The sequence below is a fragment of the Dreissena polymorpha genome, chromosome 13 (genome assembly GCF_020536995.1).
Source record: "Dreissena polymorpha isolate Duluth1 chromosome 13, UMN_Dpol_1.0, whole genome shotgun sequence".
NCBI classification, from domain to species: domain Eukaryota; kingdom Metazoa; phylum Mollusca; class Bivalvia; order Myida; family Dreissenidae; genus Dreissena; species Dreissena polymorpha.
In genome coordinates this window covers 52944704-52972197 of record NC_068367.1, presented here as the reverse complement: position 1 = coordinate 52972197, position 27494 = coordinate 52944704, and the positions used below count along the sequence as shown (strand labels likewise).

The window sequence follows — 27494 nt, the reverse complement described above, 5'->3', positions numbered from 1 at the left end:
GTTTAAATTATTGAAAATGAAAATTCACCAACGACAATCGACGTCATAACGGTCGTTTTTCCACTCTACTACATGTCGTTTGTACACGTTTGGCAAAAAAGGCGCGCTCCAATCCTGCTAAGATTTAAATATGGAATGCAATATTTGTTGGTATAATCACAGATCGCGCTTTCAGATCTGTAACGTACAAACGTAATAAGTTCGTTATGAATTATCAATCTCCCATGAAATGCACTACATTATTTTCAGTTATGAACACTATAAAAAATACGAGGTAATCGATTCAATTTTGCTGTAACATCATATTAAATACATAAACAAAATAATGCATGTAAAAAGAGATACAAACAAATACATGTGCATTACATACATGCCATATGTATGACAAGTAATATTAGCCCTGTTTTAGGCGACTGACCTTTCTCATGTAATAAAAGTTTTATGCGAAAAAAGGTCTTACGTTTTATGTGACCAGCTTAGCGATTGTCTATCTTTTACAATTGCGCACTATGACCAGGAGCTACGCAGTCCAACACAGTATAGATCGGCTTATGACCAGACTGCGCGGTTGCGAAAACTTGACTGGCGAAATGATCCCCGTATAGGGCATACGACTTATTTTCGCATGAAGTTGATCATGTATTACTTATGCAAACTCTTCAAGGAAATACCATATTAATTGCACATACCCCGTTTTCTTGTATAATACAACTAGTAGAAATTTATATAATACAGCTGACAGATATTTATATAATACAACTGGTAGATATTTATATAATACAACTGGTAGATATTTATATAATACAACTGGTAGATATTTATATAATACAACTGAAACGTAAATGCCCTTAAGCCTATCGCACTAAATAAACCAAATCACAAGAACGTTGAACTTTCTTACAACAATTTCAAATAAGCGCCGTTGTGAACTAAGTAAGTGGGAAGAAATATTCTAGTTATAATAAATTTTGTCGTAAATATAAGATGCAAACATAAGTGGATAATATCGCATTTAAGTGATTTATGCAAGTGCGTCTGTCAGCATTATTAAAAACGAGTGCCAAAGGGAATAAAAGCTAAATTTATTGCACTAATTGTGCCAGTTTTTCTGCCTGACTGTAATTTTGCTTGCGCATTATAGTACGCACTCCAGATTAGAACAGTGTAATACATAATTGAACGATAAAATGGGTTGACGTTATTGTTTCAATGTTTGTTGATATCCGTTAACACAAATACAAGAAAATAAACTCTATCAATTTTGCCAATGAATTGCCCCAGAAACACACGCAGTGTTTTATAACTTGCTTTTATCAAGGTGTTATCCTCCATTCAATAACTCACACAGAGCAATCAATTCGACAAAGCTACTATCTTGCATTCATACGATCGGCTATGTGTCCATGCATTGTGTATATAATCAACATCATCCATAAGTATACATTAATTGATAATTGATTAAGTTCTATTTATCTATAACCTAAACAATTAAAAGGCAATGTCGATTTTCTGTGTATTCTCGAACTCATGTTATTCGTATTAAATGACTTGCAGGGTACCAACGCGAAATGGAGCCGTTTAATATGCGCGTGTAAGGACGAACACGCGCCACATATGTTCTGAACATTTAGTATATCTTGTCAATTCAATACTATTTATTCAACCAGCACACCTTTTGAGCTCTGTCAGTGACGATGTGGATTTGATTACAAATAAATACATGTATATGCATTATACAGTTTTTATTTCGAAACACGTGAACTAACCGTCCCAATTTGTAAATATGTCAGGTTAAGGTAGTTGATGCATTCATATAACAGCACTTAATTAGTGACAGATACACAGAACAAGAAGTATCCAGACATATTTAATACAAATGCAAATGTATTATGCAATCCATCAAAATTGGCTCGACATTCTCACTGGTGTGATAGCAAGCATACACACGTTTGCGTATTTATATAAGAAATAAGTGCATGTAGGGCGATCGTTTTAAGAATTCAGACGCCGTACACAAGAATACTATATGGCACAGGCTCAATGAATATAAATAGCTTGTAATGACATAATATAGCCATCAATTGTGGTTGCAATAGAAACATGCGAAAATGATATATTGCAAACAATGTATATGTGTCAGCACACTTTCTGAGAACCGTGCAAATATACACACAATAAAGAAATATACCTCTAAATATCATTATTTATCCGCATCGCGGTTAATGGTTAATATTAACGAAAATAATTTGCTATCTACTGTCGATACTATTTTGCGCCGTTTTACCTTTGATTTTCAACTTTAACATAGTATATGTGTTGTACTTATTATTTCTTAAGAAATGTTCGGAGAAGAAGAAATGGAACCTATGCGTAATCAATATGACACATATGTAGCATAAATATAATATATATATAATTCGTTATAATTTTCAATTTTTCAAAACAATATGTTAAAAATTAATTTGTGCACAACCGTTTTCCGCGAATTGTGTCTCTCACGTCTATAGAATTGAGTACATAGGATGCGTCTTTAGAATTGAGTACATATGATGATTATGTATTGCAATAGAAACATACACAGATTCGACTTGACGGAAAAACTTCTAATTCCATCAAAGATGAAGATATATAAAAAATACAATTAAACGTATGTTTGAATGAAGTTGAAATTAAATTAAAACCACACAATTCTATATACGTATTTGTGTATGCATTTTATTGAGTCACACCATACGATCAGCTCGTAATTAAGATTGCATACGTTAGAAGCTTTATAACATAAAAGGTGTGATATGCTATTGAGAGTGCAATCAAATTATAGTTACGTTTTAAAAGCTCCACTAGGCTTTTAACGTGTTTGAACTACAATTAATTAAAATTATTTAATAGAAAAATACTAAGATAACCAGAAAAAATCAAAGACAAAGCGGACGAAGTTTTCTTCAATTAAGGTACGCCGAATATAGCGCAATTTGTATACGTATACAATACATACACCATTCACGAAATAAGTGCAGTATTATACGCATGCCCGTATTAATCCACAAAAAGTAATGTCAGAGACACTGACAGTTGCTGGAGCACTTATTATCTCTATACATCATATTTTCCTATTTTAGGAAATCATGGTCAGTAGATATGAATGGTGAACATTTAAAGAAATAAAAGTAATGATGACCTATACCCAAAATGAAAATATCAGATGATAAAATCTATTGAATCTGAAAATCGAATGAACAAAATGACGTTGTTGACATTATGTAAAACACACAAAGTTCAAAGAGATCGTATAAACGAATATACAAATCGGTCATTGTATCTATTATAGTACCAAAAGTTTTCGTTTTTGACAGCCAGCCAGGTCACACGTGTATTCTACAAATTGTGTTTAATGAGCCAAGTTGGTCGCCAGGTTCTTTTAGTATGAAACAAGTAATTGTACAAAAGCACAAACACAGTAGTGCGAAAAGATGCCAAGAACACAAGTTTTATGTTCGATTAATGAAACTGAACGGTAGTTGGAAGCCAAACTTAGGTTACTTCTCTTTTGAACAAAATATGTCGTTTTTAAAGATGCAAAGCTATAAAGGCCTCCGCGGATAAAACTAATAGAACACACACTTAATTACGAGTTGTATTAAAAACACGTGAGTATGACGCGTTGCAAAACGTTTAAAAGTCACTTTGTACCGCTGGATGTCGGATTAAAGAAAACCCAGAGACGTCGTGTAGTTATAAAAGCACTTCTTTTACGAGTGAAAAGTGACAGCGAAAGAAGGTCAGATAAATCATGCTACTGATAATTGCTTACGTCTTAATAGAGATTCAAAATCACATTTAAACATAATATAATTACCTTTCTTTAAACAACATTCCATTATAAACATATTATTAAAAACGATTTTCTATCATTATTAACATATTCATTCCTATGCAGAACTACTTTGGCGGAAGCATAAATCCCCAAACCAGGGGAATGTGATGCATCTTAGTATAGAGGTGACAATAACATAGTGACGTCACCATCTATGTATAAAATTAGATGTAGATGCATACTGATCGACTTCCTTTTTAAAATAGTAAAACACCTGGACAAAAGAATCACTAAAACGTGTAAAGCGACCAGCATTTATAATGATCTTTCAATAAAACGAAATTAAAGACGATATTTAATAATAAAGTTATTTCTTGGAAAAATATTTCAAAATATAGCGGGACATAATTATATGCAGATATTTTTTTTATAGATTTAATGTTTTATTGTCTATGCAGTGATTAATGGACTCATGTGATAATAAATGCATACATAAAACCGGTTAAGACAAAAGCGCTTTGTTTTAACTGCCGAAAATATGCGATACAATAAATATTTATTTCGTTGTTTACCTGCTGCAAAAACGTACCTAGTGTCTTCATTCTTTGGAGGAATCAGGCAGAATTTTCTTACTTTCACTTAAAAATATGTTTGTGATGACGTCCATTAGCCTATTTTAAACAAAGCACATGAAAAGAAACAATTAGTGTCAATTCAAACGCCTGCACTTATCTAAATTAATTCTACCCATACTAATACTTTGCAAAAACAAAAATTAAATTGCAACTGCGTGCAAACATCTGCTGGCTTCTGTATTATTGTTGCACATAAATTCGGTTACGGATAGGACCTTCTTAAAATCAGCTCAAAGTGTATACACATGTTTTAGATGATTTAACAACGAGAAATGTGTATGAAACGTGTTGTACCACAACGTATAGCGGGATAAATACAGTCTGGGCGATGAAGCTGCATGTAAAATATGCCTTTGAAATAATGATATCCGTTTGAATGAAAGTTTGTTATATTTGATTGGCAGGATTCTTTCACTCTAAAACTATTTTATTATGAAAAATAAGCTATTGGTAATGAAACTGTAATCGCGTACACTACCATCTCAAAACTTGTATTTCAAACGCCTGACAGAAAATATAATAAATCAAGTTATCAAGCCTCTTGAATTCGTCGACCTTAAACTAAATTATGAAATAAAACTATTTTCGAACCGTTTAAAACGTCCGATTATGACAATTTACTGATTAACGTTTGTAAGCACAGTATGTAGGGTAGAACACATACACATATTTAATGTCAGACATATTTACTAAACTAGTTGTGTCGTGTATAAATGTTTATAGGTGAAATTTCTTTGTTTGAAATAATGAGATTTGACAGTATTTATTTGCCAAGCATCCGCTAAGTAGTTATTTCGTGTTCATGCACGGACGCCCGGAAAGGCGCCGACGGATGTACATAATTGTAGGTATCGGGCTGGCATTAAACGTTTACCGTTTATCAGGCGTTCGGGCATCGACTTGCGTAAATTATACGTACTATACGTAAAACTCATCGTTTAATGCATATCAGTAGCAACTCAATTTTATGATACCGGCGCGGATAAAAGTATATTTTTAATCTGGCTTTTCCTTAAAAACTGGTTGTAATCTGCATGTTTTCTATTGTGTAATTATAATTATTTAAATCACCTTAGAATAAACATATAACTACTACAAAGCAATGAACAAATTAGTTATTGATTATACGTCGTATTTATCTTTTAAATCACATATCTTGTTTATATGCAGGTATACAAAATAAACATTTATCATTTAATATGTGACGTTGTGTTAGCTTAGCCTATGCGTTCCAAACATTTTTGTCCGATGCATTTTGATAAAGCTAGAGGCACGCTTCACAGTTTATAACTTATTTTCTATATTATCTTTAACATACGTATGTTGAACATTTTTACCTGCTTTTAATAAGTAGAAGTTGAACTTTCTGAACGCACAATGCTAAATTAGAATATTAATAAGACTAGAAGTGTGCTATTAGAATTTAACGTAACTGCCAATTAATGTGTATTTCGTAAAGACCTAATGGAATTGAGAGTGGATAATAACGCCTGAATTCGATTTATTTCACAGCAGCTTTCAAGCAAATTTTAAGAACGAGCGGAATGGAAAATAAAATAAACATTTGGTGTTTGCATATAATTCAGTTAATGATACAATTTTCAATTAGGATTTAACATATATGTATGCATTTCTACTGATTGGCATTATAGCGATACAATTATGATTAAAATATATTGCGCACGAGAGGTTGTATTAATTTAATGTTGTCAGTGTTATAAACGCTTAAGAATAATTTATCATACCACCGCATTGATACCTGCCTGATATAACGTTGCCTGATATATTTTTTATATCATGGTCAACAGGATGTTCTTATATTCGTTATGTGTGGAGGATGGTCATATTACTCGGAATTAACTATAAAGTGATTACTTTTAGTAACATCTAATCAGATTAAACAAAACAAACAATGTGATACCAAGATGTAATAAATTTTAAACACAAAATGCGACAAAACAGCTAACAACATCTTTTACAAATATAAAACGCGCGTGCTCATGACGTCATTATTTACACGTCAAACGACAAAAGTCATATTTTCCCGCTAAAACTGCAGCCTTCTAGCGATTTTTTTCACAAGTTCTTTATACTCGGGGACGTACAGGTATGATAAACAGAAAAACAGGTTACTGCCTGATCTTTTTTTGTAACATATCAGGCTCGGCACGAATAAAATAACGGCTCGGCAAGCTTTGCCAGATATATTACAAAAAGATCAGGCAGTAACCTGTGAAATGTATGCGTTCATTGTCCGGCTGTGTGGGAGAAGCTTATAAGTCGTGGTCTATTTGTTACGAAAAGAGTTTAAAAATTCACTAATATATTATGAATCCTAAAAATATGTGTTTATATAGAACATATATATTCTACAATACAGAAAACATGTGTCTTTGTAAACAAACCACTGAAAGATTGACATCAAGAATGAATTTTTATATAACGTATTTATTGATAAAATGCGGTTAGGAAGATGAGTAAAACAATTAGATATGCAGGTACTTCCGATAGTGAATGTCTTTTTTTTTAAGGAACTCGAATTTTAAATGAAAAAACTTCATGCCTTCAATATTCTATTATCGTATTAATTCGGAATGAACGTGTATAAAGAAACGACTCTGAAAGTACACAAATTCATTCTCGATTACAAAAAATCACTAAACAGTGAAATCACTTAACAGTGATATTCGTTATACTTTTTGAAAGCCTGAAAAACAAAATGATTATGCGTTTGTGAAGTGGCGATACAGTATATATAATGTCCAAATATCATATTTCCCGGAGTCAACAACAAGCCCCACAATATATATTTTAGTAAGTTTAAAAGACATACTATTGCTACTACAACTAATAATAATTAAAATTACTATTATAATAATTATAGTAATGATAATAATAATGCACATACTTCTTATACTACTACTACGATTTTAACCACTACCTCTACTACAACTTCTAATTCTACTTCTGCTACTATTTTCACTTCCACTTCCACTTTTTCTACTACAACTACTACTACTACTACTACTACTACTACTACTACTACTACTACTACTACTACTACTACTACTACTACTACTACTACTACTACTACTACTACTCTACTACTACTACTACTACTACTACTACTACTACTACTACTACTACTACTACTACTACTACTACTACTACTACTACTACTACTACTACTACTACTACACTACTACTACTACTACTACTACTACTACTACTACTACTACTACTACTACTACTACTACTACTACTACTACTACTACTACTTCTACTACTACTACTACTTCTACTATACTACTACTACTACTACTACTACTACTACTACTACTACTACTACTACTACTACTACTACTACTACTACTACTACTACTACTACTACTACTACTACTACTACTACTACTACTACTAATAGTACTACTACTACTACTACTACTACTACTACTACTACTACTACTACTACTACTACTACTACTACTACTAATCTACTACTACTACTACTACTACTATCTACTACTACTACTACTACTACTACTACTACTACTACTACTACTACTACTACTACTTACTACTACTACTACTACTACTACTACTACTACTACTACTACTACTACTACTACTACTACTACTACTACTACTACTACTACTACTACTACTACACTACTACTACTATAAGAATTACATAAAACAGTATTTTTAAACAATTATTGATCACATATACATCATATATAAAACAACATGTGTACATCGAACACTTGATTATTTTTAATTAACATGTATTTGTTTTGGTTTTCACTTTTAACAATTCTTAACCTAACCCATCTTGCTATAAGATTAAGTAACTGCGTTATGTTATAGATTATTTTGTGTCCCTGATATTTAACCATGTGCAAAGTAATAATTGCAATCATATAATCACACATATAATAAAGAAGCTAATAATTCATGGAATCTGTTGATTGAGCTGATATCGTTGATGATATATGATTCTGTTTAATCTCACAAGACATATAAACGTGTTGCATTGATTACGACTCCAGCGAACCGTCTTATTTCACCGCAGATCTAGATTCTTTGAATAGGCATTTACGCAGTTAATTTAACGAAGGTACACATTAAAACACACACCGAGGATGAAACATTCCTCATTAAAAAATATATTGAACAAGTGTTTTTTAAATTATATAAATTAATTGGTTTGGAATGACATTGTTATGCGAAATCAGATCTTGTAGCTTAGCCCATCTAGTGCACATTTACTAGTGTAAGAGTTGTGTCCCTTAGCCGGATGTGACGTTATAAGATGATACAAAATCTGCCAGAGAGAAAATTGTACGGTGTCGCTGATAATATGAACGTCCATTTTACTATATATGCTTAAATTGCACAAATATTTTTTTATTGTATTAACGCCTATTAAAACTAACGCTTTTCGCATATTTCATTTTAGTACGCTGAAGCGTGAAAACACATTAAACATTCCGTTCAATAACCCTGTGTGTCGCAAAAAAAAAAATCACGTACTGTTACCACTAAACTTTAAACGTAAAAATTATATGAAAATGCCAAATATTGAACACAAAACTTTAAACGTAAATTTTTTATGAAAATGCCAAATATTGAAAAAAAAACGAACGAAACAAATAATGATGAAAACAAACAACACATAGATCGATTTTATGTACGCAACATATTGTACCTGATTTGAACCTTTATTTGTCTGAAGAAACTTACCTTGTTACACATAAAATAAATGCTCTTGATTAATGTAACTGTTTGATTTAATTGTTCACACCAATGTTGACACTCTTTGTTGCAGCATTTTTATACCGATGTGTTATTGCACCTTTGTTCATCACAACCCGATTATCTCGTTATGATCGGATACTGTCCAGACAATTACAAAGAAAACAAGGTGTCATAAACCCAGGGACCTATACTTGGAAAATCGAAAACCGTGTTTACAAGAAGTAAATAACTTTAAACAGTGGTTTGACGACGAACGTAAGCGTAAATATAGCTTATATAAACAAGCAGTAAAACAATTTAACAATACCCTATCGGACGCTGACAGAGATGAACTATATAATAAGAAAAAAGATTATAAATATCAATGTAGAAAGAAAAAAAATCGTTTAATAATTCCCGCTGTCGAAAGATGAATGATCGAAGGCAAAGTGTACCACAAATAATCCGTCAGCTAAACACCTTTCCCAATCACATATTGAACTCAATGTCATTTCCCCGTGCTTGGACCTCGGGCATGATTATTCCTATTCATAAAAAAGGTGACCACTCCGACCCAAATAATTATAGGGGGATTACACTAACAAGCTGTTTTTCTAAATTGTTTACAATAGTTTTAAACGAGCGACTGAAGTCATGGGCAAATAAAAATTCGGTTTTAACGGATGCCCAATTCGGATTCAAAAATAATTATGGTCGTAAAGACCCAGTGTTTATTTTATACTCTTTAGTACAGAGACAAATAACTAATAAGAAAAAATATATTGCTACTTTGTTGATTATCGGAAAGCATATTACTGTATAGATCGAAATCGACTTTGGTATAAGCTGATAAAGTTAGGAATCGACGGAAAATTACTCTCCGTTTTACGGTCAATGTATAGTGAAGTAAAACTTTGTGTAAAACATTTAGGAACACTGACTTTTTTTTTAATAGCAACCACGGATTATTCCAGGGGGGAGATAACCTCTCCGATCTGCTTCTCTCTATTTCTCAATGACATTGAGATGCATTTAAAAGAAAATATAGATGCGGGTATGAATATTGACCACATCGCTATTTTTTATTATTATTTGTAGACGACGCAGTGCTAGTATCGGAATCTTAAGAAGGCCTACACAATTCTCTTAACAGCTTACATTCATATTGTCAAAAATGGAATCTAACAGTAAATATTGAAACAACTAAAGTCATGATATTTCGAAAAGGGGGACGGGTAGGTGTAAACGACAAATGGTTTTATAATAACCAAGAAGTTGAAGTCGTAAATGCGTTCAACTACTAGGGGTTGTATTTACGAGCGGTGGGTAATTTGCTCTGGCAATTAAAAACTTGCGGGAAAAGGATTGTGATCCTTATATTAACTAATTTCTTTAATAGAGAATAACCAAGTACCGCTTAATATTATGTCTTGTCTTTTTGACGCATAAATACTATCAGTTTTAAATTACTGTTTAGAAGTTTGGGGTTATAATCAAGCAAATACCGTAGAAAAAGTACACATTTTTTTTGTAAATGGGTTCTCAATGTAAAAACATCCACGAATACTCTCGCATTATTTAGTGAAATGGATAGATACTTTTTAAAGATTCACTCGGTTAAACAAGAAAATTGTATTTTAAATACAATTTAAAAAGATCAGTAAAAGAACATGAATGATAACAATTCCCGTACAAACTGGGCCTCACAGGTACGCTCTATACTTCAATCATCTGGTTTATAGGAAATATGGCTGTATCCGGACTCTGTTAAGATAGAAATATTTATCCCAAAGCTAAGAACTCGACTTCGCGATATCTATATTAGCAAATGGCGATCAGGACTAGAAGACTCAACGTCGCTTGTTTATAGAGAAATAAACTAATTTATGAAAAATCGGCATATATAAACCAGTTGGATAATCCAAAATACAGAAATATATTGGCCAAATTACATTTATCGTCCCACAAATTAAATATCGAAATCGGTCGGCACTATAATGTGCCCAGACATGAGAGAAAATGTACCCTATGCGATCTTAATGATATTGAAGACGAATTTCATTTTGTTCTTAAGTGCCCTATATATATTCACACCAATAAAGAATTTATTGCAAAATATTTCTATACCCACACAATTTGATTAAATATATCCGTTTAATGCGAAGCGAAAATAAAACAATTATAAACAAGTTGGCTACATACTGCCATAAATCATTCTAATTAAGAGACAAATTTATATCCACAGTTTAAATTATAAGGTTGGTTGCTTACATGTTACTAAAATGTTTCACATATCCATGTCTTGTTCCATGGTTATGGTCCTCGTTATACTGATGGCATTGTTTTTATTGTGGCTTTAGTAATTAAGTCGCATTTGTTGTCTAAATCACAGTCTAGTCGAAATGCTATGGTCCTATGTATGTATATGTTGTGTACAAAGTTGTATATGTTGTGTACAAAGTATTGAAGGCATTATTTCAATTGTTTGCTCCAATAACTATGTCTCACTTCCTTGTCTAAATAGTACGATTTGCATAAAAACAACTTACGAGCAAATTTATCCCCATAGATCATCTATATTTTGTTTTCGCATAGGTGGTCGACTGTGGGGCATGATGACTACTAGTATATAACTATATATGAATATATATGCGTGAATTTGTTTTTGTGTAAGTATATGTTTGTTTGTAGGTGTTTATATGTGTATAGATATTTACATATGTATTTGTATATACATAGAGATATATGACGATAATACATTTTTACTTTATAATTATCTTCCTAAATCTTATGTGAGCATTTAATATTAGTTTTGGAAACAAATCCCTATGATCAACTATATTTTCGCTTTTTGTAGAGGTGGTCAACAAAGGGGTAATACAAAACATAAAAAATAATCTTTAACGAGGTGTAACATAGATGGAGTAAATATATGTATATGATATCACCTTTACATAATCAACAGTTCCCAACTCTAAATAGCTATAAACCTATTTAATTACGATTGATTTTGACAGTTTTTGTATTGTTATTTCACCCGAGCTTTGCTTCATTTTATTTAATTTAAAAGAGACGTAAGGAGCATATTTATTATCCTAGCACTGATCCTGTTTTATATTTAGTGGTACATATAGTATACAATTATAATATTTATCTTGCAAAAAACATAGTTACATGATATTGTAATATTTATTGCAATTATAAAACTATGCTGGACATTATGTGGTTATTAGGTATTAACTACCCTGTGACACTCTCACGAAAATTCCGTGTATATTTAAATTGATATTTGTTCGAAATGATGTGTTTTATATTAACTTCAAACGCATGCTGTTATTGCGTATGTTTATTTATGACGATGAACTTTATTTGCTTGAGTCTCATAAAGTATTCTGTTCTGTTCTGTTCATTTACCACATGTTGCAGCCTAGTGTCTGGTAATTAAACACAATTTATGATACCCCCATGTCATCCCCCCTTGGCATATAAAGCAGTTATTTTTAGCTACATTTTAAAGCCAAAATACTGAACAGTCGCTTCTATAAAATATTTTAACAAAAAATGAAGACATTATCGGAAATGGATTTGCAGGAACTTGTGTATATATATTAGCCAGTTTAATCATAATAATTCAGTGTTTAACAACTATACAAATTTAAAATATTGTGCAATTTAACTGCTACGCAACTGAGGTAATAAACTGGTATCGGCAAATGTAAACTCCGCTATTACGTGTATAGATATCAAATACGTTATTGCAGTGTACGAAACATCATCATGAGAACAAGCAATCACAATAGGGTTAACAATACTTGCGTTAAATAAATTAAATATATAGATGTATTGATCATAAAATGCTATTTTTTTATCACTCCTTATCACTAGCAAAGAGATTTCAAAATACATGCAAAGACAGTTCAATTTGCATCATATGCAGAGTTCTTTTCCGTATGTATGCTAACATTATTAATATTGTCATTCAATGGAAACGAAACGAAAATTCATTTAATGGAAAAGAAAATTACCACAGCATTAAAAAATTGTAATGTATTCCGCCTGTAAGGGCTTTGTTTTATAATTGAAAAACACCTTCGATCACAATCCACACCACTTTTCCGTATGTACGCTAAAATTATTAATAATGTCATTCAATGAAAACGAAACGAAAATTCATTCAATGGAAAACAAAATGATAAACTTTAACAATTGTTACGTATTCCGCCTTTTCAGGCTTTGTTTTACAATTGATAAAATATACCTCTTACACATTCGATCGCTGATGAACAACAACAATATCCACACCACTTATAACTGCGATCAAATAAATATAAGTTTCATTATTTTTGAAACATCATGTTTAAAAGTCTTACTATAAGAAAGAATACGGCTTAATAAGTTGTTTTGTTTGTGGGGTGTTCAGTATTTAGTCTTCCGATCACGTTTTCTGATGAACAATACCGCTGCTTTATCAGCAGTATAAACCGAAGATCAAAATTTAATTACAGTAGAAAAAAAATACATTATTAAAAATTAGGTACAAACCTTTTCGTGCATATGTTCAGTTTAGTACATCGTTAAAAAAACATGTTCAAACAAGATCTCTGTTCTCGTTTACAATCAATACACTCGATAATCATCGAATGACGTCACACAAGGGAGAAAATTAAAAACCGGCAATAACTGAAAGGGTCTATAAATAAGCTTACAGGGACACTCATGGCTAGACTGCGCGGCTGTGAAAACTTCACTGGCGACAGCTCTCCGCATATTGCATAAGACTTATTTCGCATGATGTTAAACATGTTTCAATTAGGTAAATTCTTCGGGGGAATACCCCCTAAATAGCACAAACCCAGTGCCCTTATATAATACAACTCTGGTAGATATTTACACAATACAACTGACAGGTATAAATGCATAAGCATATCGCACTAAATAAACCAAATCACAAGAACGTTGAACTTTCTTACAACAATGTATTATAGCAAATAAGCACATTTATGAATTATGTTAGTGGTGTGTAACATTCTAATTATAATAGTCATTAGCTTAAAAACTGTATGCAAACATAAGTGGATAATATCGCATTTAAGTGATTTATGCAACTGCGGCTGTCAAACTAATTAAAAACGAGTGGCAAAGGGAATAAAAGTCAAATTTGTTGCATTAATTTGTGCTAGTTTTTCTGCCTGACTGTAATTAGGGTTGCGTATTATAGTCATGATAGTACGCAAACCAGATGCACACAATGAAATTAATAATTTGAACGATATACTCATGTTAAAATGGGGTGACTTTATTGTTTCAGTTTTTGTTTATATCCGTTAACAAACGTACCACAAAATAAACTCTATCAACGATTTATCGTGCAAATTAATCGCCACGGAAACACACGCAGTGTTTTATAAGTTGCTTTAATTAAGGCTATATCCTCCATTCAACATTTCAGGGAAAAATCCATTCTATAAAGGACCTGTATTGCACGTTTCGAACGATATACAAAGTCGACATCATCAACACATATACCATAAGTGATAATTAATTATGTCGTATTTACCTATATAAAAAAACAATTGAACAGGTAATATAGTCGTTCTGTTCATTCTCGAACGAACTCACGTGATCCGTTTTAAATGGCTTTCAAGGTAACCTCGCGAACTGCCCTTGAGTTAATTTTTGGGTACTTAATACACTAAATACACGACAAACAGCGACACAAATGTTATGAACGATTAGTTCAGTCGCGTTCTGAGAAAACTGGGCATAATGCATGTGCGTAAAGTGTCGTCACAGATTAGCCCGTGCAGTCCGCACATGCTAATCAGGGACGGCACTTTCCGCTTTTTTGGTATTTTTAGTTTTAAGGAAGTCCCTTCTTACCGAAAATCAAGTTTATGCGGAAAGTGTCGTCCCTGATTAGCCTGCGCGGACTGCACAGGCTAATCTGGGATGACACTTTACGCACATGTATTATGACCTGTTTTCTCAGAACCCGACTCAGTTTATCTTGCCATTTTAATACATATTTATTCAACCAACACAAAGTTTAGGCTCCTGTCAGTTAAATAGTGTTTATGACTCCAAATTTTTACATACATGCATCTTACAGTTATTATTTTGAAATATGTAAACTAATCGTGCAAATTGTTAGATATATAACGTTAAGACAGTTCAGGTATTCGTGTAACAGCAATTTATAAGTGTAAGCAACACAGAAGAACAGATATACATACATAGTTAATACAAATGCAAGGGTATACCAAAGACCTATAGAATGTATTATATAGGTCTTTGGGTATACATGCGATCCATCATAATTAGCTCGACATTCTCACCGATGCGATAACAACTATACGAACTGATGCTTATTTATATAAGAAATACGTGCATGTGAAGCGAGCGTTGTAGAATGCAGACGCCGTAGACAAAAATACTCTGTGGCTCAGGCTCAATGAATATTAAATCGTTTGTGATGACATATTATATCCATCATGCATGCGGTTGCAATAAAACTTGCGAAAATGATATATTTCAAATAGTATATGCACAAGTCAGCACACGTGTTGATATCATTGCAAATGTACTACCAAACTACGTCATTAGGATAAATGAATATACTTCTAAAATATCATTATTTACCCGTATCTCGTATGGTATTTAACACAAATACTTTAATATCCACTTTCGATGCAAGTTCGCAACGTTGTACCGTTGATTTATTGAGTATAACTTAGCATTTGTGTTTCACAGATTATTTTTTTAGAATTATTCGACTTATTTTTGTATTTTTTTAAATAAAGATGTTATGGAGCAAATGCGTTATCAATTTGACACATTAATAGCATATTTATAGTAAATATATAATTCGTTAAATTATTCATTTTTTTTCTAAAACAATATTTTTAAATTACAAAAATGTAAATTACGTTTACAGTGAATTGTGTCTCTTACGTCTATAGATTTAAGTATATATTTGTATTTGGTATTGCATAAGAAACATACACATTCTCGGCTTGACGGATGTCTTACTTCATCATAGATAGAAAAGACAACACAATACAATATACGTATTTGTGTATGCATTTTATTGCGTCACACCATACGATCAGCTCGTAATTAAGATTGCACATGTCAGAAGCTTAACAACATAAAAGGCGTGAAATAATTATATTAAGGTATTAATAGCTCCACTAGGATTTTAACGAGGTTTAAATGCAATTCTTAAAACTTAATTAAGAGAAACATACTGAGATACGTAGAGGAAATAGAAGAAAAAACGGACGATGTTTCCTTCAATTAAGTAACGCCGGATATAGCGGAGTTTGTAAACGTTTACTTTACATAAACGTTAAACACAATTAACGAAATAATTGCAGTATTATACGCATGCGCGTATTCATCCTCAAAAAGGAATGTCAGAGACCCATGCAGTTACGGAGATCTCTATACATAATATTTTCATATTTAAAGAGATCATGGTCAGCAGATACAATATGAATGGTCAACATTTTAAAGAAATATTTTATATAATAATCTAAACAAAATATGAAAACATTAGGTGATGTATTGAATCTGAAAACGGAATATGACGTTGGTGACATTATCTAAAACAAAAAAAAGCAAAGAGATCGTATAAACGATTCTACATTTTTGTTATTGTATCAATTATAGCGCCAAGCTTTGTACGTTTTTGTTACTTAGCCAGGTTACATGTGTAGGTGAATGGCGTACTCTACCAGTTGAGTTTAATGAGCCAAGTTGGTCGCCATGTTTTTCTAGTAAAACAAGTTATTGTGCCAAAACACAAACAAAGTAGTGCGTAAAGATGCCGAGAACACGAGTTTTATGTTCGATTAATGAAGCTGAATGGAAGTAAGATGCCAAACTTAGGTTTCTTTTCTTTTGAACAAAATATGTCATTTTACAAGCAATATCGTCCTCCGATGACACTGATAGAACACACACTTAATTCCCAGTTGTATTACAACACTTGATGCCTTGCAAACCGTATTTAACTTTTTACCGTGTCGGATTAAAAAACCACAACCACATCGACAGAATAGTATTGGTTTTGCATCATTTACTCACAGTCGTATCCATACAATTTAAGTTTTATGCTGGCTAATGTTTACCGTCGCAATACTACATGTTTAAAAAAAATTGAAAACTCATCAATAATGTTCATTTTAATAGAAGATTAATGTTAATAACCAAAATAAGTTGTGTTATTTTCGACTATAATTTTTTTTTAATGGCAATATAAAAACTATTTTTTTCTCGAACGGCGTAGTAATCATACGATTTTAGAGTATATGCCATCACACAGTTACCTCATATAACCACTCGACATTAAAAAACTGCAAAACATAGAGCTAAATAATCCTATATTTTCTTAACATTTCGATTTCACTTTTAAACGTAGAACGGAAGACTTTCGTCGCTATCCACGCCAGAAGACGACCTATCTCACAGTAATCAACACCTCTGTTCAGAAGAGAGGCTTTTACGGTGTCTAAGGCTGTAGATAGCATACAAGTGCGATCATCTTACTGATACGAGAAGCAAAGGCAGCCAAAAAGGACATCACAGTCGTCTGTCACGACCTCGCCAATCCATACTGTTCAAGACCAGTTTATGTACACAGCCCTTAAACAATACAATGTTTCAACCAGTACCCCGAAATTGATCACGACCTACAGCGATGGAACTAAACTCCGGTTCTCCGAAGCGGAATGGCAGAAGTTGGAGAAAGGAATTGTCACAGATGCACAGTTTATGTGGTACTCTTCATCGTGGGAATCCATCTTTTGATCAATACAGCTATAAGAGACTTGCTGACAAAAGACTGAATCATGGATCTAGCAGTCATCCAGTCGATGTTTCATTGATGTCTTCACTCTCACTACTAATACCCATGTGCAGATGGATGCGATGAATGTGAACTGCCGTGACAGACTTCGTTTCATGAGACAGCGCGAAATGAAATTTGAGGCAGTTAAGTCAAGATATCTGATCATCCAAAAAAGCCACCCGACAGATAGATTCACTCTTCAAGTGCAGAACGAGGAGAAACCATCGATAATACAGAGACCTATCAAATGTCTGGGAAAATTGTTTGACGTAAGCCTATAGGCCAGCGGCCAAGCAAGAAAGCTTGAAAACCAGATAAATGAGGGACTGAAGATAGATGATAGACCGCAGCAAGTTCAAAGCCTTGCTATACCAGCATGCCTAGCTACAAAGTCTTATCTGAACAATGTTTGTTTATGAAGTGTCGAGCTCAGTAATAGGAGCCTTAAAGAGGATCACCAGCCGACACCTAAGGAAATAGCTAGGAATATCCCCCGCCCTGGTTTTCTCCAGCGTATGACTGTGCGGAAAGACTAGCAAGCTTCAACTACCACTGTCTCCACTTATGGAGTTGAAGACAGCCTAGACGAGACTTGTAACTACCCGAGGAGACTGACAATATGCGAAGATACGAGAAACAGGCATTGTTAACCGCACAAGCTGGAAATTGACAGCTACAGCGACTGTCAGTCAAGCTGAGAATTTGCTCACTCAAAGAAACATTAAAGGATTGACTGGTGTCGGACGTTATGGCATTGGAACGACAAAACAATGGCTGTTGAGCCAATCAGATAAGAAAGAAAAGCGCGCCATGATTCAGGTAAAATTCATGAGGGAAGAAAAAAGCAAGAGTCAGTCTTGAGCGACAGAAATGAGTAACAGGGGACACGCACAACATGGAATACATTTAACAGGAAATTGACTTGGGACGACATCTGAAAGTATGACTACATAATACCTTCCTTCTTCCATAGGTCAGTGCACGATATCCTACCATACCCCGCAAACCTCTGCCGTTGGTGACTCATACCAGATCCTAAAAGCGAATTTTGTGATCGTCCCGGCAGTAAGAAATGTTCTTTCTTACTACCATACATACCAAGGATTACCGGCACACTAGAACATGTTCTTTCTTACTACCATACATATCAAGGATTATACAGATGGCGTCACAACAACGTCCTTAGAGAGGTGGCTGACTGGTTTGAACAAGAAAAGAAAAAGGAACGCAGTAGTATCCCGCGACAACAGAGTATCAGCCTCTGCACCGAGACAGCCGACACAGAAGATATCAATTCTCGAAACCGCAACCGGATTGAGCATGAAGGATGACCTTGAAAAGAGGCTAGTCTTCCATAGGATCGTACAGACAAACCTCAGACCCGACATCGTTTGTTCAGCTTGAGTGGGGGGGGGGGGGGGCGTCTCATCGAGATCGAAACCGTACCTTGGGACACCAGATGCGAGGGGGTTTACGAGAGGAAACAGGCCAAGTACACAGAGCTGCTAGACGCTTGCAACCAAAGAGGCTGGCATACTTGGTTGTTACCCATAGAAGTAGGCGCTAGAGGGTTGTGTACACTTCTGATTGGTGTCAGAAGTCGAGTCTACTGGCAGGGTTATACGGCGGATTATTCTGAGTCAAGCTGTAGAGCAGTCATCTGGCTGGCTGTGGCTTAGGCGAGCAGATAAAAATTGGAAGAAGTAGAGATATCGACCTTCGTAGCTACGGTGGCCCATAAAATACCCATAAAATCAGGAGCACAACATTGATTACGCATCGACTCCATGCTGCTAATGAAAGTCGCTCCGCAATCCACAACCACCAAAGCACGTGTGTCGTCATGCGATGCACGAGTGGGTGTGCGATTATTTTCAAATTAAACTTAAGACGGCGTGAAATTTTAAACCTTTACTACATTTAAAGCTAACGTCATCTTCAGATAAGCATTACGTAGAAAATCATTGAACATGTTTTGAAAAAGGCTTCATCTTGTTTACTTATTATCAGCGTTACAGCTTACCTTGTCTTTTCCTTAAACGGGCGACCAAGGTCAATAATGCGTGAGATAACATAGTTTATTAAATTTAATAAAGATATTTTTTTCAAATAACATCCTTATGCATTATCATGTCATATTATTATTAGATTGATGGATTAGTTGACGATTGTTGGCATGATAATTTTAGTTGTTCCGTGAACATTATGATAACACTTGTAATCTTTACAAATCCTATCATATGCTCTTGATCATCTCATTTATCAAACAGTATAAATATTTTCTTAGCAACACTCATAAGATTTCATTTCCAGTTGTTGTTGTTTAATCAATAACATACATTTACGTTCAGCCAAAATTATCGTCAATTTACCGTACGTTCGGTGTAAGTCATTTGATCGAAATGACCCTGGTTCTAATCTCGGTACACACTGTAATTTCATTTTGCTTTTATATATCTTCTCTATTGACAGTACTTTATACATTAAGTAAATATTTTACAATATTTAAACGTTGCATGCCATACTAAAAAATATACGCAACGGTGTGAAAATGCAACACAGTCATGGGGATTTTACTCGCACTAGATTGATGTATATATGCATGTGTTAAAAAAATAGAAGATCTTTTGTAAATGGGGTACACATTCGCTATATTGTATTATTGTGAGCATATTTTTATTTGCGATTCCAAGCCGTTTTTTTAATAAATAAAGAAACAAAAAGGCCTGACGAATGTTGTAAAATCTCAGATATTTCAATGTACGAAAAATATGTATGAGTTATTTAACCAGAATATATAGTAAACAAATAAGCGTTTCCAACACGTTTGCGCTTTAGTTCTTATGAAATAAACTGATAATCGGTTCAAAACCCTTTAGAATACTGTCGTTTTAGACATAGACATTGCTATACTCGTAAGTTGGAATTTTTGTTCGCAACGTTAACTTTCCATACACTGTATTGGTTGTAAAATATCGAAGAACCTTTCATTCGCAAGCCAATGTAGAACCTCCACCCACATTTTATTTGCAACGATAACATAAAAACAACAAGAAATCGGAAGTGTACCGTAACCAAGAAAAATATGAAACGTATAATTAAACATTTGTTTAGACGACGTTGAAATTTAGAATACATACGAACAAATGCAGTACTTTAAGCCTTGATGAATAGTTTGATAGCTGCTACTTGCAGGAAAAGTCGAGACTGAAGTTTATTTCAAAATTTAACTAAATATTATCATATTTGATTTTTGAATTATTTCAGGCCTTTAAGAATTAACCGCATTGTGATCCCTGAGCCCAAACTCAATTCTTGCCGTGTGGATATTTAATGCTTAAATATCTATGTACTTATCGTTTTACGTGTTATATTATGCTATTTCCTGCAAAGATCTGTGTGTTTTACTCACAACAATGGCAGTTCTTTAGCTGAACATACAGCAATTATGACAAGTTTTTTTATGAAACACAAGAAGACTAATCCAGTATATTTGGAAGTTTAAATATTGAAACATTAAAATTGGTAAGATATTACACGAATTAAGAAATACATGTATGCTTAATGTATAAAACAAGTTTAATGACTGATATCGTATAACGAAAGTTGTTCTTTTATATATAACTATATGACTAGACGAGTGATTGCGATTATGTTATTTTTAACCTAATGCACGAAAAACATGTAATCGATATAAGATTTAGTAAACGCAAGACTAGTTTTCCTTTTGTTCATAGAAGAAAACTTATTTTGGCAATTAGTTTTTACATTTAACGAGCAGTTTCTAAACAAAAGCATACACGCCGCTTGATCTATGACTCACGTATTCCCAGGAAGATGTGTTTCACTTTAGAACAGAGTATCTTCAGACATTCAATGGACGAGGCTGCTTAATGAACATAGCCTTGATAAAGTGTACATTCAGTGTATCTGATAATTAACCCATTTATGCCTAGCATCTAGAAAAAAGGCCTTGGCAAACAGCTTAGACCCAGATGAGACGCCGCATGATGCGGCGTCTCATCAGGGTCTGCGCTGTTTGCTTAAAGGAATTTCTGTAAGAAATATTCTAAATATAGAAATAAATATACAAGACATCCCTAATTTTGGAAATAAATTGATCCAATTTAGAAGGATGTGAGAGTCCACTAGGCATAAATGGGTTAAGTGGCACAAGTATGCATTTTCACCGAATAAGCGGGGTTTGTTAAATCGGTGATAGTCGCCGCATTCGCCCAACTCGTAACGTATATTTGGTAATACGCCAATGCATTGACATATACATGCAGCTGAATTATAGAACGTCAGATTTGTATACTTACATATAATTTATCATTACGTATAGTGTTTGCCTCTGATGGTGCAGTAAGTGGCGCGATAATATTACGTATACTATATAAACAATATAGAGGATAAGTTTCGTCACATCCAAAACGGAATTCTCCAGGTAATACTTTTTAAAGATTTCCGTTAAGTGAATTACCTTGATCAATTTATAATAAGATAATTCAGAACGCGTTATAAGCTTACCTTTTACAACTTTAATATGTTCTTCATACAAGGTATACATGTAAATACATGTTGGAACATATGCCGTAATCCTATGTAGTTCGAAAGGTTCACAAACTGACATGGACGGAACAACCTCAATATGTATATGCATTTTGATGAAGAGGCTGTACTATATACGTTCCTACATAAACAATTATTATCAACACTAAAAATTAGCATAATTATATTGAAATATGTTTTATATAGCATAGAAAGCTCTAAATCGAAATACCGATGTATCATTTGGCACTAGCTTGTCCGTATAAAACAACTCAATTATCATTTAAACATACAATACAACGGTCTAAAATATACCTAAGTGAACATTTTCTTCAATGCGAAAATCGTGAACAGGACCAGAGCATGTTAGACTAAAACGGAACGTAACGAAATGTAAATGAACTGAACGGAACCGAACCGAACCGAAACGAGTAAGTACATATTAGAACAGAACGAAACTGAATAAAACAAAACAGAACCGAACAGCACAAAATATAGACATATTTTATAAGTGTATTAAATATAAACACTTGAATCTATTTCCGGTGCTTTTATCAACTTTAACAATTAAAAGTTTTTGTTTTCAAAAAATATATTAAGACCTGCACAAAACAGAACCGAGAATAAGACATGGACTAATTTATCGTGTATCAACCTTTGGTAATATTATAAAAATCAACAACTACAATGTAAACTTTTTCATAAACTTCTTGTCAGTAATTAAATTGTAATGGGTAAACTTTGTTACGAATATAAAAAAAACAAGTAAATTATATGTGAAATGGTGAATTTGAGGTTATATTTAACCCAATATGCCAAGCGTCTAGAAAAAGGCCTTGGCAAACAGCGTAGACCCAGATGAGACGCCGCATGATGCGGCGTCTCATCTGGGTCTGCGCTGTTTGCTGAAAGAAATTTATGTAAGAAATAATATAATTTAAGAAATAAATATACTTGACATCCCTAATTTTTGAAATAAATTGATCCAATTTAGAAGGATGGAAGAGTCCACTAGGCATAAATGGGTTAAATATTTCAAACTACTGTCAGCCTAATGAAGATGTATTATATCGATTTAGTTTATTAGTCCCCTACCGGTTTCACCGGCGGGGACTTATGGTTTTGTCTCCGTCCGTCCGTCACACTTTTCTGGATCCTGCGATAACTTTAAAAGTTCTTAATATTTGTTCATGAAACTTGGAGCATGGATAGATGGCAATATGGACATTATGCACGTCATTTCATTTCGTTCCGACGTCAAAAATATCTGGTTGCTATTGCAACAAATAGACTAGAAATACTGCTGAAAATGGTGGTTTTCGGGATGCTGCAATAACTTTTAAAGTTCTTAATATGTTTTCATGAAACTTGAAACATGGATAGATGGCAATATGGACATTATGCACGTCATTTCATTTTGTTCCTAAATAAAAACATTAGGTTGCTATGGCAACAAATATGTATAACATAAAATCTGGAATTTCTGACAATGGTGGAGCCGGTAGGGGACTTATATTGCTTGACAATAGTCTTGTTTATCATGCTACCAAATGATACTCGAGATTGAAAATGTCAGTATGCATTCCATATTCATGTCATTAACAACGCATTTCAGTAAAGTATAGCTATTTGAATGTAATTGCTTCTTTGATTTTACGCCTCTGACACAGACATGTATGTTCAGTAAGACAAAAGATGCTTGAAATATGGGTGTTAAATGACTCGCCGTCCGTGGCCATTATCAAGTTATGTTCATGAGTAAATACGCAATTAAAAATGGTTTGAATACATATGCGATTGATGTATTAATGGGTTGTTACGACTGTAACTGAATGTAGGGACGGATGTATTGGTCTATGAAAGGATGAATGAATGGATTGATGGATTGATGGATGGATAGATTAATTGATGGATGGTTGGATAGATGGGTGAATGGATGGATGGATGGATGGACTTACGGACGGACGGATGGATAGACGGACGGACGGACGGACGATCGGACGGACGGGCGGGCGGGCGGGCGGGCGGGCGGGCGAGCGGGCAGGCGGGCGGGCAGGCAGGCGGGCAGGCGGGATGGCGGGCGGGCCGGCGGGTGGGCCGGCGGGCGGGCCGGCGGGTGGGCCGGCGAGCGGGCCGGCGAGCGGACCGGCGAGCGGGCCGGCGAGCGGGCCGGCGGCGGGCCGGCGGGCGGGCCGACGGGCGGGCCGGCCGGCGGGCGGGCGGGGCGGGCGGGGCGCGGCGGGCGGGCAGGCCGGCGGGCGGGCGGGCCGGTGGGCGGGCCGGCTGGGCGGGCGGGCTTTCGGTCGGGCGGACGGGCGACCGGACGGACGGACGATCTGGCGGGCGGGAGGTTGGGCGGACGGACCGACGGACGGATGGATGGATGGAGAGATGGATGGATGGATGGATAAATGGATGGATAAATGGGTGGATAAATGGGTAAATATATGGATGGATAAATGGATGAATGGATCAAAGAATGCATTGGTGACCGAGTGGATGTAAATATTAATTAGATGGATGAATGGATAAATGGATAGATGTATGGATTAATGGATGAATGAATTGAATGATGGGGGGATGGGTTAATGGATGGAAGGAAAGATGAGCTGAGGGGCGTAGGACCATGTCGAATAATACTATGTTATGGAAAGAAGTTTTTGGGAGTAGTACCCAAAATATACCTACGGCATGACCCGTTTTCAGTTCCTTATTCTGAAATGATACAAATGTTCATGCCTGTACCAGTTAACCTGATTTTAATCGCGTTTCATGTTGAAAGTAACGAAGTAAGTGGCGGTCTGAAAACAATTACCCTACATTTGTGAATTTATGTTATCGGGAAAATGTTTATACAATTCCTTGGGTGTATGTTAGTGTTATATACGCTGTGTGCGATGCTGAATCATAAACGTGTTTTGGGAGTGTTACAGTTGTGTTACTCTTTGTATTAAACTTTTGAACCTATCAAACATGGTTTAAAAACTTGAATTGCAATTTTTGTTGTAGTTTCATCGTAGACACAAATCAATTTAAGAGCAAATACAACAATCGTATATTTTGTTTCGCATGAATGGGAATAGAAAGTCATTAAATACGATCCCATCAAATGCATGTTTTAAAGATAAAACATCCCACAAATGTCACTGTCTCAGTGATGAGGGGTACATATTTAGTATTGCATGTATCCACGAAATAGGGCGCTATCTTTACAATGTCATATAAAACAAGACTATTGCCAAGCAGTTTATGTCCCCTACTGGCTCACCATTGTCAGATTTTTTGTATTTTATTGTGTTATATTTGTTGCCATAGCAACCATAATTGTTGACGTAGGAACACAATGTAACGACGCGCATAATGTCCATATTGCCATCTATCCATCTTTCAAGTTTCCTGAAAAAATATGAAGAACTTTTAAAGTTATCGCAGGATCCAGAAAAGTGTGACAGACAGACAGACACACAGAGCGCTAAACCATAAGTCCCCTCCGGTCCAAACCGGTAGGGGACAATAAAAATACAATGTATATGATTGACAGTAGTTTGTTAAATACACATAACTTATCTAACCTGAAAGACCTTCGAAGCAACTAGGTAAAATTTGAATGCAAACTACGTTGCGTCTATATTGTTTCTATGAGCCAATCTGGCGGTCTTTGAAATCCTTAAAATATAGATAGATGCCAAGCTATAGATTTCATAGTTAGCGATGCAAGCGAAATAGTTGAATGTCCCATTAATGAGATCGAATGAGAATTTGATGAACAATCAGCGTTCTTTCGAAAATTATAAATCGGGTAATTGTGTCAACGGTAATGATGCATGGCCTCTCATTCTCCAGCCGCCAAATGATCTATGTTTTTCTAGGAATCCAATCTAATCAGGATTATATTCCAAAATAATGCCGGCCGCTACATGGGGGATGATTCTGAGCTAACGTGTTTTAAATTACTTACTAAGATTTGTTTTGGTAAAATATTTTTTATATTGCATTGTTCGAATAGTTGTATTAAAGTATTATTGTGATGACTGTGAAATATGCACATTAAGACGTAATTTAAGTCGTCATCATATCATATGAACTTTGCCCTCCCGACGTCAAATATATCAGTTAATGCATGTATATGACTGGGAATTTGAAAAAGTACATTACTTTTCTCAGTCTTATACATGCATTAACTGATATATTTAACGTCGGGAGGACAAGACTGGGAATTTGAAAAAGTATATATATTTAAGGTATTTATATATATATATATATATATATATATATATATATATATATATATATATATATATATATATATATATATATATATATTAAAATTCTCATTCTACATGAACTGACTGATATATTCAACGTCGGGAGGACAAAGTGCATATGATATGGTGACGAAATTATATATACGTATATATTACTCTGTTAAGCATAACGGTTAATAGCAAAATGCAAAAAATACCCAATGCATACACACATAGAATCGTTGCAACCTAACTCGCAACTTTAAACCAAACCATAATGAACCATAAAGAACAGCTTGTTTACAAATACTACGTGCACACAATTATGATGGTTAAACGTGTCTGCTACACATGTTGTAACGATTGCAAATGACTTGATCATAAGAAAATACTATTCCATTAAAATAACCCCTTTTAATTGTAATAAACTGTACTTTTTATATATCAAGCGATATGCATAATTTATATTCTCAAATACTTTTCCGAATGATCGCACAATATCGTGCTAATTCAATGTATTTACTTGTTTCACCACTATAACTTTAAACGATGTCTTTGGAAAGAGAATATAATGTTATGGTAAACAAACTGTCGTCTTGTCACCTTAAATAGAAACGGTGAGATTTGATTTTACGCCCATATGATATTTAATACTAAATATT

The 27494-nt window shown here is 34.3% G+C and overlaps 1 protein-coding gene across 1 annotated transcript in view; it reads left to right on the top strand.

Moving 5' to 3' along the window:
* Window positions 1-24661: 24661 nt before the first annotated feature.
* The window catches only part of LOC127854663 (circumsporozoite protein-like), an 87950-nt gene continuing 85117 nt past the window's right edge, over window positions 24662-27494 (top strand). Inside the window, exon 1 of the mRNA XM_052389724.1 lies at window positions 24662-24938. Coding sequence (XP_052245684.1) covers window positions 24662-24938 — 277 coding nt within the window. The remainder of the gene's footprint in view (window positions 24939-27494) is intronic.